Consider the following 20,573-nt stretch of genomic DNA (forward strand, 5'->3'; position numbering starts at 1 on the left):
TTTTTTTCGCTGTGACTTCAAACTTCTTTCCGAGCTCACAGAGTTTTAGTCAGCTGGCATGCAACAGAGGTACGACTTCCCCAAGGAAACTCTTCCCCGGCTCGCGCTGGGACGGCTGCTGGGAGCGTCCGGGAGACAGAAAACTGCGGGCAGAGGCGAATCCTCCTCCTCCTCCTCCGACCCCACATCAGGTACGTGGAGCAGCGCAGGGAAGTTGAGCTGGGAGCTTTTCGGCTGCGGGGACGCCAGGCTGCTGCCTTTAGAAATAGCACAGATGGGGAAGGTGCTGTATAAATAAGATAGCTGTGTTTATGCGCTGGTTAAACACTCGATGTAATGCACAGCTGTACATTCAAGTCATCGGGACTTGAGCTGCAGAGAGTTGCACTCTCTAAGTTCATTTGTAGCAATACGGGCATTAACTCTGTGTTAGCGGCCACAAAAGATGAGGAGATACGTTTTTTCCTTTCTTCACAGCACTTTATTCTATTTATGGTGTTACTGCATTGTAGTGCCCTGAACCAGAAGTGTCGCAGAGATCGGCACTGTGCGCACTGATTAATGCTGCTCTCCCAGCACTCTGACACTGCGTCCTCATACAGCCTTGGGCAAATCACACTGTCCCGGGCTGAAACGAAATGAAATGCTGCTTAGCTTGCTGCTCTCCTCACTATCAGTGCTGTCACTGGGCTCTCCCTGTTGGAGCACGAGTTGTGGGTTAGCAGCACTGGTCTATTTCTCCTATCCTCACAGCTTGAATGTCACCTTGGGTGAACAGTGACTTATTGGTAGTGGCTGTTGTGTTGCATCCAAACTCATGAGGAATTGATGTTTAGAGGATATTTGGAAATAACAAAGTTCTCCAAGATCCTGGTCCATATAAAAGCCACAGAAAATATTTTAAAGCCAAGTTCTGTTGTATTTTTGATCAAAGTACACATATGTTTCCCTTTTACAGAATCCAAAGTTTGGCTATCCACAAAAAAAATCTGTTTTTTTAAGCCGAGATGTATTTTTTCCAGATTTGAAATAATCTTGTCGATGAATTGTTTTGGATTTCAACAGCAAAAATTTATGATCAGTCTTCTCTTTCTAAAGCAGATCGGTGACTGGATCAGTGCTTGGCCTTTATTAATACAGTGATGAATGAATTCACATGAGGGTATCAGTGTTGTGCAAGTCAAATGTACCAGTAATAATTTTCCTCACTTCATTTTATCTCCTGTTGTATTGAGTATCCCCTGCCGTATCATATAAATTGAGTACATCTATTATCAAAAATCGACTCCACTATCAGAAAAATTACTGAAATAAAAACTGATTCCTCTCTCTATTTTACTGTGCATAGATTAAAGCTAGTCAAAAAACATTATGGTTTGATTTCTGGGTTTGAGTTTCTCCAAGAATTTTGTTCTCCCAGAGAGAATTTCGTGTTCAGATAGTTTCATCTTCAAGTGCCAGCTCATGCATCTTTGGGTAGATAGAACTTTTTGCATTTTCACGTTTTGCCATCCCTTTGCCCAGCCCCTCTCTCCCAAAGTATTGAGGCTGATGGTTTCATTCAATTCTCATTCATTTTCTATTTTTCTATTTTTATAAAAACAGAGGTGAATGAAATAGGGGAATTGGTTAAATCCTGAGTGTATTTGATGTCCAAATGGACTGGAAAACTGATGTCTCCCAGATAATCTTTGGTGGGGAAATGTTGGCTGCCTTGCCTGATAGACATACCTAAAGAAAGGGCTGCATGGGAGAGAAAGAAAGAAGGCAACAGACAGGGAAAAAGCCTGATTTAAGTCATGCAGGTGTTGTGGGATTCATTGGTTTGTGGACTTGATGCTGGAGATACAGAAGTTTGAACCTGTTCGTGGTGCCTGCCATCACAGAATAGAATGGCTTGGGTTGGAAGGAACTTCAAGGGTCATCAAGTTCCAAACCCTCTGCCACAGGCAGGATTGCCAGCTGCTGGATCAAGAGCCAGATCAGACTGTGTCTGAGGATGGCCTGGGATATTTAGTTTTTATTAGGGTTAATGTTACTGTTGCCCCCAGCTCCCTGGTGGGATGAATCACCAGGGAGCTATTCTGGCCTAAGGGAGCAAGACGTGTCCCACTCCTACCCTTGTAGTTCAGACCCACTTTCTAAGGCAGGAGTTTGTTTTGTTTACTTCTCTGGAGAGTTTGATTCATGCAGCTTGACACAGGACTCAACCCAAAAGCAGTGCCTTAGAAAGCAGCAGCGTTATGGATGGACAGACTCCAAAAGGGCTGAAAGTTCAAGACATATAATCGTCAAGACATATTCTTGTTTATCAGAAACCCTTGGGAACCTGCAGCAAATTGCAGGCAGGCTCGTGAGAGCCAAAGGCTGGCATTTGCTTTTCCTACTGTGGGCTATGCTGGGAAGAGGCTTTGGAGGAAAGGAGTGATCTCAAGAGACACCCATCTCTGTGTTGTGTTGGATCCCTAATTCATAGAATCATAGAATCATAGAATCGTAGAATCATAGAATCATAGAATCATAGAATCATAGAATCATAGAATCATAGAGTCATCATAGAATCATAGATTGGCTTAGGTTGGAAGTGATCTCAAAGCATACCCAGTTCCAACCCCTGCCACGGGGTGGTTGTCCCCCATCAGCTCAGGCTGCCCAAGGCCCCATCCAACCTGGTCTTGAGCACCACCCAATCCATCTGATAGATTCTGCATTGAATCATAGAATCATTGAGATTGGAAAACACCTCTAAGATCACCAAGTCCAACCCACTATGAACACTAAACACATCCCTCAGTGCCACCCTTTCCTGGACCTTCCCTGGACCCTACACCTCTGGGGACAGTGACTGCAGATGCAAGTACACATGGTTCAAAAGCCTTTTAAGGTGTAAACTGCTGGATAGAAAATAGCATGAAAATATTGACAATAGGAAGTCATCCAAAGGCTCCAGGGTCTGAAACTTTTGTTTTCTGATCCTTTTTATAAAAGAGGACAAAGACAGTAAGGATATCGCTATGGCTGATCATTCCCAGGGTGATTGCTGTGCCTGTAAGGCAGTGGTTTTAATGACGTAAAGTCCTGAGCAGCAGAATCAGTGCATGCCCTTCCCTCCTGCTTTGCCATTTGTTTCTATCCAGGCTCATCTTCACAGTTGAGATGACACAACTGTGTGGCCACTCAATAAATCAGCCTAAGGTAAAGAAATGCAGTGAAACCCTGTTATTTTACCAGCAAATTCAAGCTTCCCAAAGTGCTCTGAAGATTCAGGCATCAGAGAATGTGAGGCTGCAGTCATTCAAGGTGCTCACCACTCTTTGTTGTATGTAGATTTGTATTCCATCTCCAAATACAAATCAAATTTAATCATAGAATCATTGAGGTTGGAAACAATCACTGAGAGCATCAAATCCAACCCCAACCCATCCCCACCATGCCCACTGACCACGTCCTTTAGTGCCACATCCCCGTGGTTCATTTCCAAGGATCGTGACTCCATCACCACCCTGGTAGCCTGGGCCAGTGCATTACCACTCTTCTGGAGAATAATTTTTTCCTGATACCTAACCTGAATGCGCTCTTTCCAAAGGAAAAATATTTGACTTTTTTGATCCTTTTTTTTTTTTTTGGTTATATTTGATATTTGATGTTTTCTTTGCAAAAGTAGTTGCATGTTTCAAGCACTATTGCATGATGCTGATGATGCAACCCAGAGCATCCAAAAGGCATTGTGACCTTCAGACACCACAATGGTCCTCAGGTCCAGGTTAGTGACATTCTCACTGGCAAGCATTTCTTTGAGAGTTAAGCCTGAGCTTTTCTATCTTCTGTACCTAACTGTACCCCTTCCCAGCTATACACATCCTGACACATCTTCATAGCATTTAATCTTTCATTTTGGGGTGCATTGCAAGCAAACAGTTTGATAAGAGCCCAGTTCTGATGTATTCCAACCACAGGAAAAGCATGTTGCAACAGTTCTGGCTTCTGAGCCTGGGGGACAAGAGTGGTGAAATCATTGTAAAGGAGTGTTTTCCAGAATCAGTCCAAAATTAGCAAAAGGAAGTGAGGAAACCAGCAATTAGATTGCTGCTCCAGCCCTAGAGGGCAGCAGAAAATAATAAATAAAAAGCAGAGCTCGCAAACATCACAGCAAAAAATGTCCCTTTTGCAATGGGATTTTTTACTAAAAGGTTGGGCACACTGAGTAGTACTATGTACAGAAGCTTGGACCACTCCGACTCCATCAGTCTCCTGAAGTCTTGCTTTATGTCTGGAAAACCCCGATAAATCTTCAGTTCAGGTGCGTTGTAGCTGACTAGGCGATGGACTGGATGATCATGGGTGGGCTTTGCCAACTCTGATGATTCTATGACACAGAACGCCCATCCTGCCATCAGATCACAGGACGCTGTGGGCAGCAACAACAAGAAAGAGAGTTCAGGATTCAAGATTGCGGGCTTTCTGTTTATCATCTGTGATATTTAAACCTTTAACCCCCAAGCGGCTGTTTTCCTAAGTGTGATTTAGGTGCAGGGGTCGGGGGCTGCAACCCTTCAGGAATGAAACACACAGACACAAAACCCTAAAATAAACATTCCGCCCACCCCGCGTGTGCAGCCAAACAATGGCATTGGCGACAATAAGTCACTCATTCCCCACGGCTCAATCCCAGAAGCTTCCCTGGAAAAAATCCTTGTTTCCTCCCCTGCCTGGCGTGAGGACCTCAGGATGCTGTGCAGGGAATGACGCTGCTCTGAACTCACAGTGGTGGCCGTAGGACACAGCAAAAGCCAGCAGGAAGACCAGCGACTTAACTAAAAGCAGACACTGACCTAAATGAGGTTGTTTCCCTGAAAATGTCTTCAATCTGAAGTTGTCTCTTGGTGTCTCAAACGGGTGAAGGTGAATCTGAAGATTAATTTCCTTCTATCAGGGCTGAATCTTTGTTGGAGAGCTGGATATGCTTTTTAAAGGGATGACAAGCAGTGTATGGGGATGTGAGAAGCCATTGGAACCAGGTAAATGTGGAATATTCACTCTTTTTAAACCTGAGAACTCTTTTTAACTGTGAGGGCTCAGGCTGGATACTAAGAAAAGTTTATTCTTAGGAAGAATGGTAATGCATTGGCACAGGAGCCCAGGGAGGTGGTGGAGTCACCATCCCTGGAGGTGTTCAAGAGCCATGGAGATGTGGCACTGAGGGACATGGTCAGTGGGCATGGTGGGGGTGGGTTGGGATTGATCTCACTGATCTTTGTGGTCTTTACCAACCTTAACTATTAAAAGATTTCATGATTCTAACAGAGCAGCAAATCTTATTGTCTAAAAAAGTACCAGATCTGGGGAGTTTGGTTTGTACTTGGTGTCTTCTCTAGAAAGAGTTGAACTTGACGAGCCTTGTGGGTCCCTTCCACTGCAGGATATTCTATGATTCTGTGATTCTAGGATTCTGCAGTTCAAATATAATCCTTCTTCGGCACAGGAGAACATTACTGTTAATTGCCTAAGCAGCAACAAGAATTACTTTTAGGGAAAATTTGGAAGGTGCTCGTGTTGTTAACTGCAAACAGCATATGTGAATGGTCTCAGGTTTAATATTGTATAAGAGATGGAACTGGATGAACGGTGTTTAAACCTGACCTCTTCCTTGGTTTTCAGATATGTTTTGGGGGGCAAATCACTGCCTATGCCCTTCCATCTCTGGACATGCTGACATGGCATAAGTATCATGCTTTTTCTATACACTTTTCCTATTGACCTACTTGTTAAGAATCCTCGGGAGAATTACTCATTTAATCCACTTCAATTTTACAGCTGTAGATGAGACTGAGTAATTCTGACATATGGAAAACTGTGTGAGCAAACTGGCAGCATGTATGGAGCTGCTTCTTGCAGCAGGATTGGGTCTTGATGTTGTCCTACAGCAGAACAACGGGGCTTTTCTGAGCCTTCAGCGGACAGCTGTGACCTGCCAAGAGGGAAGAGACACTGGGACACAACACTGTGTCATACCAAATATTGCTATAGTGGGTCTAGAGATTGTTTGGAAGAAGCATAAGCAGGAGGAGCTCCTCAGCTGGGCAGCTGAGAACTGAAAAATGCCTCAGGAGGAGAATTTCTGTGAGTGCTGGGACCCATCCTATTTAATATCTTTATTGATGATCTGGAGATGGGGATTGAGTACCCTCAATAAGTTTGCAGATGACACCAAGCTGGGAGGAAGTGTTCATCTGCCTGGGGGTAGGAAGGCCTTACAGAAAGATCTGGACAGGATGCACCAATGGGTGGAGGCCAATTATATAAGTTTTAACAAGAGCAAGTGCCAGGTCCTACACTTAAATCACTACAGGTACATCACAGCAACGCTACAGGTTTGGGACAGAGTGGCTGAGAGTTTGTGTGGAGGAAATGGGCTTGGGGGTGTTGGTTGATGTTCAGCTGAACATGAGCCAGCAGTGTGCCCAGGTGGCCAAGAAAGCTAATATTATCCTGCCTTATGTCAGCAATAGCATAGCTGGTAGGACTAGGGAAGTGATCATCCCTCAGTACTCAGCTCTGGTGAGGCTGCACCTCACTACAAGAAAGACATTGAGGCTCAGGAGTATGACAAGAGAAGGATAACAGAGCTGTGAAAGGTCTGGAGCACAGCTCCTGTCAGGAGCAGTGAGGGAACTGGAATGATTCAGTCTATAGAAGAGGAAGCTCAGGGGAGACCTTAAGGCTCTCTACAATAACATGAGATTGTGGTAAGGTGGGGGTGGGCCTCTGCCCCCAGTCAACGGTGATAGGATGAGAGAGCATGGCCTTAAACTACACCATGGGAGGGCTCAGGTTGGAAAAAATTAGGAAAAATTTCTTCTCAGAAAGAGTGGCAGCACATTGGCACAGGCTGCCCAGGGAAATGGTGGAGTCAGCATCCCTGCAGGTGTTCAAGAACTGTGAGGATGTGTCACTGAGGGATATGGTCAGTGAGTATGGTGGGGATGGGTTGCGGTTGGACTTGGTGATCTTACAGGTCTTTCCAACCTTAATGATTCTACTCCCCATCCCTGGAGACATTCAAGGCCAGGCTGGATGTGGCTCTGGGCAGCCTGGTCTGGTGGTTGGCAACCCTGCACATAGCAGGGGGGTTGAAACTTGATGATCATTATAGTCCTTTTCAACCCAGGCCATTCTATGATTCTATGATTCTACGACACATATTTGTAGGGAAAACATCATGTTCTGCAGCTTCAGGGCTCCAAGGTGACAGACAACACAGAAACACTTTCAGGGGCAGAGTCCTTGATACTACGGATCTATTTTATGTAGTAAGACATTAAGTGATGTTCTTGCATTCAGAAACTTCAATTTCCAAATTGCTTTATCAATGTATAATTTATGAAGTTTAAAAACACGTTAAGACAAGGATTTTGCCACGGTTATCATTTAAAATGAAAAGGGATCATTTTTGTATCGTGACAAGAGAGGACAAAGCAAACTCCATGAGTTGCACAATGTCCATCAGGATGGTGCCTTTTGTGGGTGACATCCATGGAGATTTCATCATCTTAATTTGTTGGATTTAGACAGAAATAATTTCCGTTTGAAGGCTCTGAGTAAAGCCTTATAATTCACACATCATCAGTGTGCTTGTCTTTTCTCTCAGTTTCAGCAAACCCAAACAACAAACATCATTTTCTCCTCTCACTCCCACGCAACCCCTCTTGCACAGCATCCCCAGGCACACGCTCCCTGCAGTCTGGGCAATGGAGAATGGAGCAGGAGCGCAGAGACATTATAGATAGTGGTATAAGCAATTCCTTCTTCCATGGGATTATTGTGGAGCATTTTGCAAACATTAATTAAAAGAAATGAGAATGAACATCGTTGGTCTAATTTTAGAAAGAGGAACAGGCTTCTTATCCTGCTGCTGAGCTCCAAAGACAAGCTCCAAGCTTTTTCATCTCTGGATCCCGGATCATTATTCATCATTAGTTGTCCCTCTAAACAGGAAGGGATATGCAATCTGAAAAAAAAAAGCATGAATTAAAGATCTAGACTCCTCTAGTTCCCCTTTTCCCAGTACATACCTCATTCTCTGGTTGGGAAGAGAAGAGATGTGCATTGCTTCACTCAGAAATTTATACAAATATGCCCAGATAGGACACAGCGCGCTAAGAAGCAGAACCCACTTGTAAGGTCTTGGTATGCATCTCCTGAGCAGAATTTACTGCCATGTTGAGCACTGACCTGATGGAACCCTCAGGAGATTTATCCCATTGTCATCACTGTTGAACAACTGCCATTGCTGCATGGAAGCATGGCACTCAGCTGCATCTCTCAAGCAGTGACTAAGTGGGGGGATCTCCACCAGCTGGGAACAATCCTATCTCCTCTCTTTTGTTTCCCGCCTCATGACACTTTGTGGGTGGAAGCCACTGAGTAACAGGACATGTTTGTTATCTTTTGGAGGCATGTGAGAATGGGATTGGTGTACAGTTGGAGCTTGCAGGATGCAGGCTCGCTCCTGGAAAGGCTTAAGAGCCGTGCTAGCTAAGCACTGCTGTGTGACTTCCACTTGGGAGCTGGCATGTGTCTGTGTGGCTTGGGATATGGACAGGACCAGCTTAGATTTGTCTGTAAGGGGTTGCATAAGAAGTTGTATTAATGCAGACACATTCAGCATGTTTGCTATAGAGGGTGTCATAAAGAGGTGTTATCTGGAGCTCACGTCAGTGGTGACCACAGCTTCGATAAAACTTATTCACTTTAAATGAGATAGATCCCTGTCCCTATAATTTTCCCATCTAATAAAGCAGAGCTGAAGGCACTTTGACAAAGTCTGAGAATCTGAATTCTTACCAGATTGCTTTGAATTGAAGGATTTGCCATCTCCAGCTTCACAGGACTGTGCTTTCCATATCCTAACTAACAATTGAAGCACTGAAACAGGTTGCCAAGAGAGATCGTGATGTCTCATCCCTGGAGACACTCAAGATCAGGCTGGATGGGGCTTTGGGCACCTGATTGGGCTGTGGGCGTTCCTGTTCAATGCAGAGGAGTTGGACCAGATGGCCTTTAAAGGTTTCTTCCAACTTATATAATTCTATTCTGTGAATCAAATTATAGAACGGCTTAGGTTAGGAAGAATCTCAAAGATCATCCAGTTCCAGTGCCCCTTCTGTGAGCAGTTTTGCCAACCGCTAAATGAGGCACCAGCTCAGGCTGCCCAGGTTTCCATCCAACCTGGACTTGAGCAACTCCAGAGATGGGGCATCCACAGCTTCCCTGGGCAGCCTGTGTCAAGACTTCACCAGTTCCTCAGTGAAAAACTTTCCCCTCTCATCCAATCAAAATCTTCCCTCTTTTAGTTTAAAACCCTTTGTCCTATCATCATCTATCATGTAAAAAGTTGACTTCCTTCTTGTTTACAAGTTCTTTTTAAATACTGGAAAATGATCCTAACACTATGTTGATACTTTTTTCCCCTCTCTGAGCATCATTTGCTAAAAGCTAAATGACTCTTTGGGATCCCAAAGATCAAACTACTTGTTGGCTAGTGAACACCCTGAGAGATACAGGCTCTCATCTCTTCCTGAAAAACTCTTTCCTTTAACATTTCTAAGTGAGCAGTTGAAGTGAGATAGTGGCCATTGACCTTTCATGCTGGAGCTCATAGAATTAGTTGTCCATTTAGAAACATAGAATCATAGAATTGCTCAGGTTGGAGAAGACCTTAAAGATCATTGAGTCCAACCATGACCTAACCAAATTACCCTAACAACCCTCCACTAAATCATGTCCCTGAGCACCACATCCAAGTGGTTTTTAAACACATCCAGGGATGGTGATTCAACCACTTCCCTTTTCCCTCAATGCCCACTGACAGGTCTTCCAGATCTCATTACTCTTTTTGCAGTTATTTCTGCGCTGTTTTCTAGAGTACTTTTCAGACAGTTATTTCTAATGAATTCTTTGTTTCACACAGATCTGTTCCATTTCATGTCTGACTCTTTTTAAGTCATCAGCTTTCAAATGTATTTTAAAGCTTGCCCATACTTGGGATGTGTAAAATGGAAAACTAACATTTGGACGAAAGGTTCTCAGTCCATTATTTATTTAAGCTGTTTGTATTAACTCAACAAAACTAGATGCGTGGTGGTGACTAATGTGTGTAAAAGCTCTTTGACACTGTGGGATGAGAGAAGTGGAAACTATTGTGGATGGAAATGGAAATGGCTCCCAACTCTTGTTTCTGAATGACAGTTCTTGACTTCTATCAGGACTTGGCACCTATAACTCCAGAGCAGTTGAAGTATTGAGTTGCCTCTGTGGGAGCTCTAAGGGGTCACTTAATCTTGAGTAGTTGTCTTTCTCTGTGACACCAGAGACACTGTCCAGCTTGGGCATCTGGACTTCAGGGGTGACTGGGGTGTCACCTAGGTAGCAGGTGAAATAAATCACTCCAGGGCAACCTCACAAAACGCAATTTATGTAAATCTCTTTATTTCCTGCTTGTCTCAAAGAGACATGGATACACATAGGTGGATGCATTAATTTTAGGAACATGGTTGTGATAGGTCAGTGGTTAATGGCCTTTACCAATCTTAATGTTTCTATGATTCTATGAGTGGACATGGTGGTAATGGGTTGATAGCAGGACTAGATGATTTTATTGGCCTTTTCCAACCTTAATTATTTTATGATTCTAATTTATTGTACTACAAATGTGCCTTTCTGTGATAGGTGATTTTCTGATGCCAACTTTCTCATGCATGCATGAACTGACTGTGGTGCCATGTTTGACATCTAACCATAACCAATTTCCCTGCAGAACCATGAGACTATACGTTGTCTTCCTCCTGTCAGTGGTGAATGGAGGGATGTCCAATCATCAGCCTGCTGAGGGGATGCCCTGTGAAATGGTAAGGCCACCTCGAGATCTTGGATGAGGTTGCAACTCTCCATTACAGGTGCTGCCCAAATAATGATGCTCTCTGTGAAGAGAGTTCTGGGAAAAGGTTTTCCCTGTTGGCATAAATGGGCTTTGCTGGGTTAGTAGATGCACTGAGGCTGTTCTTGGGTTACGACCATTTCTCACTGCAGCCACAGCACATACAAGGGGAAAAAAGGGGAAGAGCATTGTCTGTTTTTTCTAAGAGGTAGTTGGTTGGAAGAAATTTGACCTGATTTCCCCAAGACTGAACAGGCATCCTGTGACTGAGGCAGAGAAGGAGCTTAGATATAAAATCCACTTCTTTATATCAGGCCTAAGTTCTCTGTGCTTCAAATAAAGCCTCTTCTGTGAAATACATCTACAGCAGCCCTTGTAATATCATTGTGACTGACCTCTGCCCTGACAAAGCATTGCTGTCAGGGGGTTACACCTGACTTCTAAAAAAAGTGACAGAGTCTCTGGCTCCCGTACAAAATTTTCTCCTTGTTTTTTTGCAGGCACCTGGTACAATATTATAAACGTTATTCATAGCTGAACTTTCTCCCTTCCCTATCCAAGTGCTGCTGACAGTAACATGCCATTTAAAAATACTTTTTTTTTTTTTTTTTTAAATGTTAAAGCTGTTCAGCACAAATCCTTGAGAATTTCCAAAATAGGGAAAAAAAATAATTTGCTAGCTGTACACATCTCCCTTATGGGACTCATTCCATTCCTGCCCACCCTGCTGCATTGCTGTGCTTCCTGAATTCCAGAGAAATTAAGACCTAGTATATATAAAAAGATCTTGGGAAGGTGGCTGGATATCTCAGCTCATTGGCTGCCAAGGGAAGACTGATGAACCCACCATAAACATGACAGCTTGGGTCTCATGTGTCATAGTCACATGAATGCCAGGCGAGACATGCAATAATCTGAGCAGATTGCACTCCGTCCCATTTCTTGATGGGTCACAGATCAGGCTGATTGCTGAGAAGTAAACACATGCTTGTTTCCACCACTCCACTGTAAACTGCTTCCAACAGACCAATTGCACGGGCCAAAAATCCAAGGCTGTACGCAATGAGTCTGGGATAAATTCAGCTCTGGCCGCAGCTGGGGGTTGGGATGCTCATCTGTTATAAATTAACAGCTCAGCATTGTTAAAGTCAGTGGACCTTTGCCACTCTTCATTTGCTGAGCATTTCATCCAATGGAAGGAGGAGAGTGTAAACCTAAACACATTTCCATGAAGCATAAAGAGGTTCCTGGGCTTGCTGATGTGCCCACTGGGACTTCCACTTATTTCATAGAATGATTTTTTATCACAGCATCTTTTTTTTACATGTTACCTTCCCTGCAGCGGCACCTTTAAGATAAGAAAGGCTCAGAATTAGAAAGTTTCATCCTGGGTCTCCTGGAAGAGGCATAACTCAGAGACCTGGGCATCTCATTGCTCATGTTCTTGTAGGTGCACTGATCTTGTAAGGCTTTAGGTGATAAAATGTCCCTTAAAGCCATTACCTTTCTACTGAGCTAGGTCAGAGCCAGCCGTCTGCTCCCTTACAAGACAAGAAGGTGCAGCTTCAATGTTAAAAGGTTCTTCCTAGCTCACATTGCCTACCAAGGAGAGGATTTTTCACAAGTTCTTCCTCCTAAAAAAAGATGTGCCTGCTAATTCACATTAAATGACAAAGGAGAATCTTCCAATAAAACATACAAAGGAAAGGAAAGGTTTTCACAAAATTTTGTATTACCTTGCATCAATGTCATACAACAATATATCGTACTGATTATCATGGGTTATCAGCCCACACGTGGTGCATATGCAAATTGCATTGTGTGGTGAAGCCTTTACCTGAACAGCACTTCTAAAGAACATACAAGGTGGCCCCACGTAGCTCCAGCCCAAATTCTTTGGCTCAAACACCCATGAGAAGATATGGAGGAACAAGGCCTTGGATACAGCTGCTTTGTTTGCAGGGCTGTCACTAAGATGGGTGACAACTTCCACCCAATGAAGTACTGGAGTCAGAATTCAAATGATGGTCAAGTTTTGAGTTGTTGAGGGTCATTTTTTAACCAGAAGACAAACATGAAATGGACCAAGTGTTCCACACTCCTCCCAATGGGCTTTAAATAATCCAGTGACAGCACCAACAGAGATGATTAAGTGGGAACATGAGACTGACATAAACTTCTCCAGCCAACTCATTGAACTACAGGGGGAGAAGGGAAGGTACACACTGAAACAGACACTGTTTGCTCAGTCTCATTGAGATGCACTTCATCTTTCCCTTCTGGTGCTGATGAGAATGAGATTCATGCAGTTTGAGCCCAGAAGGGAGAAAAGATGGAGTAGAACAGACTAGTTAAGAAATTCAGTGATGATCAAAATAGTGAAACCAATGAAAACCGAGAGGGGAAATGTTATAGGAACAAATGTCAGAACACTGTGAGGTACAGATTTTATCAGACTGTTTTATCACCTGGAGAGTTCAGTGCATGCAGATTAAAAGCCCAATCCTGCAAGATAAAGTGGTGAATTGGGACTGAGTTCTCCATCATGGCCTTCAATGAAAACCTGAATGGCATTGGTGGGCATTGGATGGTGCTGGTTACTCAGAGGGAGCAGAGTGTACTCAAAGTGTGTGATTTAATCCCAGAATCATAGAATCATAGAATTGCTCGGGTTGGAAAAGACCTTCAAGACCATCAAATCCAACCCCAGATCATGAAAAATCAGATCTTTGGGAAGGTTATACCATGGGAACGACTGTGGAGAAGCCTGTGTATATTTGGCATTTAAATGAGTCTTACAATTCTCCGTCACATTTTTATGTGCTCTTTGAAACTCTCATCATGCAAAAGAGGGTCACAAAATACGGATTATTGCCCCACTTCTCCTAAGCAGATCTGTCACTTCATTCAACTAGAAGTTCACATGAAACAGATGGTTTATAATATTTTTTTAAATTAATGTTTCTGTAATGTTGGAAAAGCTAATGCAGAGCTTTACGTCATGGAATCTGGATTCTTTTTCACAGAAGTTAAAATTCATCAGATTTTTTTTTTCTTTCTGATCTTTCTACAAACAGTACATGACCCGGTCACCTATATACATTCATAACAAGAGTTTTCTTCCAGTAGATTAAATGCTGTCTAAGCCTTTTGCATTCCACTTCCTCCCACTGCTGTGTGTTCCCCATAATAACAAAATACAGCTTGACATTTATGCGAGGATGATTATCTCAGTGTTTTCAGGGTTCCTTATGAACACACATTCCAAATTTTCCTTTGGACATGGATTCAATCTTAGGTGCAATTAAACAGGCATGTGTTTAGGAGATGAATTTGATGAAATTGAATTTTTCTCCACCCTGTTGCTGAGAAGTGGGTGAAAAAAGTGTGCCTATCACCACATGCCTTTTTCTCCTCAAAGCTGGCTTTCCATGATATGCCTTCCCTGCTGCATTCATACAAGCATAGAATCATTAAGATTAGAAATGATCTCTAAATTCAACTAATCCAACTGTCCAGCAATACTGCCCACTGGTCATGTCTCTAAGTACCACATCTTCATGTTCTTGAACACCTCCAGGGATGCTGACAACATCAATTCCCTGAGCAGCCTGTTCCAATGCCCAACCACTCTTTCGGAGAAGTTTTTCCTAATGTCCAACACTATTATGTCCAGAATGGATGATGCATGGGGATGAAACATATGGATGGAACATAAGGCATGCTCCCCATGAGAGGAAATAGGAATTATTGCCTTAGGAAAAGGATTCCTATGCATAGCATAAACAGAAAGAGTTTGGAAGTTTGCATCAGTAGTACATGAATAGTTGAATGACTCAGTTTGTTAGGGGCACATTGCTTATCTAAGCCATGGCTCAAAAGGAAGGCAAAATCAAATATTTGAGGGGCATGACTAACAAAGAGAGAGCTTATGATTTGTACTATAACATCCTTATCTTCCATTCCCTGCTTTGGGAACTATACTGCCAACAGAGAGGAGCCCTTCTTAGTACCACTTCTTGCACGTAGAGTTTGCAGAATCCATTAGAGTGACTTAGAATAAAGCTGAGAAAGGCAAAGATCAGAAGAAAAGTGAGGAAAAAGTGCTTGATTACAATGGAAATGAGGAAAATTAGAACTATTAAAATAAGCCTGGGAAAAAGGAGAATATGTAGTAGATAATATATATAGATACAACTCTACTAGTTTAAGTTAGATATATGAAATGAAAGGAGTGCTAACAGTTAGCTGCAAAGAAGCATTAGGATGATTGTGCTTGCTGTATGAATGTTCAAAGAAAATTATATGAGATGAACCTTACTGGTTATTGAATGTTATTTTCTTTAAATTTCACACAAATATGTTTTTCATCTGTCAGGTGACCTCCCATTTTCTCTCTTTTTTTCTTGGCAGGCAAACTTGCAGGCATTTTGCCACAACAAAGACCTTCACCAAATCCCTCGTGAGCTCCATCCAAATGTAAACAAGATAGATCTATCTGGAAATCTGATACAAAGCATCCCTGAAATGCCTTTACCCCTCTACTCTTCCCTCCAGTGCCTCGATTTAAGCTCCAACCAGATAAGCTTCATCACGCCTGGAGTCTTTGCACACATGACAAGTTTGCTGGAAATAAATTTAGCTAACAACAACTTGTATGAGCTTGCTCAGATTGGGACAGAAGGGATTGGACTTTTACCCAAGGTGGAGATACTGGACTTGTCTCACAACAGTCTCTACAATGGGATGGCTGAATATTTCATTAAACGAGCTCCAGCACTGCGCTATCTTTCACTGGCAGGTAACAGTATTATAATGATATCACACAAGATGTTTCAGGGATCTCCCAGTCTTGTGGAGATAGATCTACAGAGTAATATCATCATGGAAATTGAAGAAGGTGCTTTTGAGACTCTACTGAATCTTTCCAGACTGAATCTCTCCATGAATTCAATTACTTGCATCTCTGATTTTAACCTCAGGCAGTTGGAGATACTTGACCTCAGCAGGAACAGCATTGAATCCTTCCATACCACAGCGTCAGATGACGAGTACAGCTTAAGATGCTTGGATCTGAGTGAAAACAAACTGCTTCGCTTCCCAGTCTTCCCTCAGGTGAACAAGCTGGTAACTCTGAATTTATCAAAGAATTTAATTCAGCTCACAGCTGAATCCTCTCATAATAAAATGGACTACATGGAGAATGAATGGTTAGATGCTCCTTTCCATCTTCTTGATCAGAAGCAAAGTAGAAACAAAAGTTCTCTTAATTTATCCCAACTTGTATACCTAGACTTAAGCTACAATGAAATCAAATCCATTCCGGATGAGTTCTTCGAATCGATGATGTCTCTTCACACCCTTAACCTCAGTAAAAACTGTCTACAGACTTTTGAAGTAACTTCTGACAGTACATTGGTCTCCTTATCTGTCCTCGATTTGAGCTACAACGCTTTGCAGAGCCTCCTCCTACATGCCGACACACTGTGGAATTTGAAGGAGCTCTATATTCAAAACAACCATCTTCAAATCCTCCAATTTGACATCTTTTCAAGACTTCCAAGCCTCAGATGGCTCAATCTACAGAGCAACAACATCACTCTTTGCAGCATGTACTCAGGATTAGCAAAGCAAAGACTTGCCGGAGAGGAAAATGGTTGCATATCATTTGTTGACGCTCCTGCTCTTCAGCACTTGTTTCTAGCTGACAACATGCTGAGCATCCTACCAGCACACACTTTCTTCAAGACTTCCCTGATTTTCTTGGATCTTTCCATGAACCCGGGGTTGACAATTGAAGTTAATGCGCTATCTGGACTGGAACAGTCACTTGAATACTTGCATTTACATGGCAATAGCCTGATAGAATTAAATATCGACTTGCCTTGTTTTAGTCACCTTAGACACTTAAACCTCTCTGAAAATCAGCTGAGTTGGCTGCCCAAGTGGGGCAGTGGCTCTCCACTGGAAGTTCTGGACCTACGGAACAATAGGTTTAGTACATTACAGAACAGCAATATTTTAGCATTAGAAAATTCTCTTAAAAACTTGTATCTCACTGGTAACCCACTCAACTGCTGTGGAAACATTTGGCTGTCATTGATGATCCAGAACAAAAACGTCCAGATCTCGAACATAGAGCATCTAACGTGCCAATACACCCAGAACTTCGGATACCAGGAAGAAGTGCACATTGGGAACATTAGACCAGAAGACTGTGAAAAAGAGGATCTAAAGAAAATCAACTTCCTTATTATATTAACAGTTGTGTTGGTTTTATCCGTGATCATCATCGCTGTGGGTTCGTTCTTTTGCTTTCGCAGGCAGAACTTCAGTCAACAGTTTAAAGCATAGCACAGAGATTGCCTTGAAAACCGAAGAAATCAGGTGCTACACTGCCGCCGTGTAGAAATGAAGAGTAAAATTCTTCTCCTTGACTTTTAACTGTGGATTTTAAGGCAGTTTCACAGCTCCCCTGAACTACCCCACTACAGGGTTGCAGGGAATTAAGGGAGAGTTTACCACATTTTGCATTTGCTTTGTTCACAAGCAGATCTGCCTAAATGTTCACAGAGTTGTAGTAGACTCTGTAAAGCCCTGTGGTTGTGAGGGAGGTGTGATTTAAACCAGACCTAAAGAAAAAGCCTTCTAAATCAGGAGACATTTCACTAAACTCAGAGATGCTTTGTTGATGTCGCCTCCATAGCAAGGCTTCATATATACATATATATACATATAACACTACAGATATCCATAGTGTTATAGAAACCACTTTTTTTTATGCCAGTTGTTGATGACATCACCTGAATAGGAAAGCCCTTCTCAAAGTAGTTTAACTCTATGAGATGTTGCTCCTTACACTGAGCTTTGTGTGTGTTTTTTTTCCTCTAAAAAAACCTTAGAAATGAGATTTCCTAAACGTTAAAATGAAATCACAAAATCAGTAGGACAGCCCAAAACAGGATCTTTCTCTGTAACAAAAATCTCAGGTGTGAACCCAGACTTGCTCAGAAGGTCACAGGTCCACAGTTCAACTCAAAGAGGAGAAATTTGCCCCTCTCGTGCAATACATATTTAACTGGGTTTAATGTGAAGAAATTCATCTCTGAGGTGGACGCTTTCTAAAAGAAAAGTCTAAGAGAGTGAATTTCAACCGGCTATCTTTGGACTGAAATGTTTGTATTTCTAAGGAAAACTGTTGGGAACTCACTGCATACAGTTGCATTTCAATGCAAAAAGATGATGATTATATATCGATTTTTAAAGGTCACAGGAGGCTAGATATGTTTTAAACACGAAAGCGTGAAACAAGATGCAGGGAACTGAGTTCTGGGCCATTATTCAGATCAGAGGTCCACTATCTTTCCCTACTGAAGACTGGTTGCTAGTAGAAGTCTGTAGATCTTCAATCTGTGATGGGTTTAATATGATCAACCTGTTGTGTTGCTAAAAGCAGACACTGACATATGTTATATCCTGTACTCTGATGGCAGATTCACCCTTTTGAAGTGAAAAAAAAAAAAAGCTTTCCAACAGCAGGAACCTGACCTACCTATGGGACCCAATGGCTTTGAAAGGAGCCACAATGGGTTCTCTGTTAATTCCAGGAAATGTGCATTTCAGCACATAAGAGAAATAGAAGTCAAACCAAAACCTGTTCAGGTAAATAACTCAGAGTCAAATTGCTGCTCCACTACTTTTTTCTTCATGCTAGTGAATGTCAAAATTAACACACTACAGAAGGATGTATAATTCTATTTTTAAAGCGGATGTGTAAGTAACCAGCTGGTCATTTCTGTTGTGGGATTTTGTACAATAAAAACACCTTTAAATTTTGTAAAATACACAGGGACGTGAATATATTAAAGCACCAGCTTGGAATACTCCATAGGCGAAAAGTTATGTCTTCCTATTCTTTCTATGGTGTTCAGACTTTAGGTCTATGACTTCCAGTCCCAGATGGGATATATCTTAGAGTACAGCCAATGAACGTAAAGCAGATCTGATGAAGATGTACACAAATGATGTTGGAATAATGATGTTGGCACAGCCAGTTGGCAGGACCATGCCACAATGGTCTAATATGTGAATCACAAAATCACTGAGTCACAGAATCACAGGCTGGTTGAGGTTGGAGGTGCTCATCTGAGCTAATCCCCTTGTTCAAGAAGGGCCATCGAGAGCACATTACCAAGGACAATGCTCAAACGGTGAAAAGCCAATGAGAGCCAGCACTGTGCATTCTTTCAAGCTCTTACTCTTTTAGGAGAAAGTTTGCACAAGCAAGAATCCCTGGGCTTAGTTGGAAGCCCAGTGCTGAAGTCCTTGAGCTTTTCCTTTGATGTGAAAGCAAGCTGTGCTGTGTGCCCTGACATGGGCAATTTAGCCATATTCTGAGTTCATGCCTTTCTTATTGAGCACAGTAAGAGCACATCTGCTTCTGAGACACAGTCTTAGCTCGACTGCCACGACTGGAATTAGTTAATAACCTGACGACAGAGCCAAACCCATTTAATTAACAGTTTTAACACTGCTTTTTTTTGGCTGTACCAAAAGGAAGTGCTTGTTATTACTAAACATCTGGGACCAATTAGGCTTCCATTGACTTCCATGGGAGCAGAAAAGCTTTCTCGAGGAATAGGCCCCAGGAGTAACATGCAGCATGGCTCATTTGGATTTCTCTGTTAGCAACATAAGCAAGTGAGAAATGACATGAGGCTGCTCATGCCAATTTGGTTATTTTAAATGGGATGAGGAGTGTGAGGGAAAGGAAATGTGAATAAAGGAGTTAGGAGAGGGAAAACAGGGAGAAATTGAAGAATTCAATGCTCTTATTCCTCAAAATAGGGGTTCAGATATCTTGAAGCTCAAACATTAAAGTATTTGTCCCTGCACCAAATCTAGCTATTACTCTTACGTTACACATCTTTCCACCATTTATCCATATTGTCTCAATAAGTCGGAAAGAAACAGGTAAGCTTTGATTTTGTAATCTCAGTTTACACCCTTATCGAGTCATAGAATCATAGAACAGCTTGGGTTGGAAGGGACCTCAAGGATCATGAAGCTCCAACCCCCTACCACAGGCAGGGCCACCAACCTCCACATTTAATACTAGACCAGGCTGCCCAGGGCCCCATCCAGTCTGGCCTTGAACACCTCTAGGGACAGAGCACCCACAGCCTCTCTGGGCAGCTGTTCCAGCATCTCACCACTCTCTTAAAGAGAATAAGAGGATAAAGAACAGATTCCTCTTATAGATTCCTCTTTCATAAAGTCCCCGCAACAACATCTGCTTATGCAAAGGGAGTTTGTGCTAACACAAGGAATGTCTCTCTGGGATTCTGGGATGTGTAGTACATAATGGAGGATTTATGAAGAAAATGCAACTATTTTTGCTGTTGCAAGCATCACACAATTTCCCCTCCGAGATTTTTTGGGGTAGGACAACAGATCTCCTTCACATATTTCCTATCACACAATTGCTACACATGAGACTCTAAGCGGTTCCTGTGATTTGTTCCCAAAATCGATTCTCTGCAGTGGGATCAGAGAGATGTAAAGCAATGGAGGCAATAGAGAACTCCCAGAGTGGGACACTGAAAGTTCAGCAAGCTGTGACTGTTTTGGTCACCAT

General features: G+C 42.5%; 1 protein-coding gene across 2 annotated transcripts; it reads left to right on the plus strand.

The window, feature by feature from the left end:
* The first annotated feature begins 6 nt into the window (after positions 1-6).
* On the plus strand, positions 7-18,822 carry LRRC32 (leucine rich repeat containing 32). Of its 2 annotated transcripts, none has more exons than XM_010706139.3 (3): positions 7-191; positions 10,817-10,907; positions 15,350-18,822. In XM_010706139.3, exons 2-3 carry the CDS (start codon positions 10,821-10,823, stop codon positions 17,288-17,290), a joined length of 2,028 nt encoding a protein of 675 aa, XP_010704441.1. In that variant the 5' UTR covers positions 7-191; positions 10,817-10,820; the 3' UTR covers positions 17,291-18,822. The 2 variants fall into 2 exon arrangements, with proteins under 2 accessions (XP_010704441.1, XP_019467856.1); XM_019612311.2 differs by lacking the exon at positions 7-191 and adding an exon at positions 4,189-5,018.
* The last annotated feature ends 1,751 nt before the right edge of the window (positions 18,823-20,573 follow it).

The sequence above is a fragment of the Meleagris gallopavo genome, chromosome 1, assembly GCF_000146605.3.
Source record: "Meleagris gallopavo isolate NT-WF06-2002-E0010 breed Aviagen turkey brand Nicholas breeding stock chromosome 1, Turkey_5.1, whole genome shotgun sequence".
NCBI classification, from domain to species: Eukaryota; Metazoa; Chordata; class Aves; order Galliformes; family Phasianidae; genus Meleagris; species Meleagris gallopavo.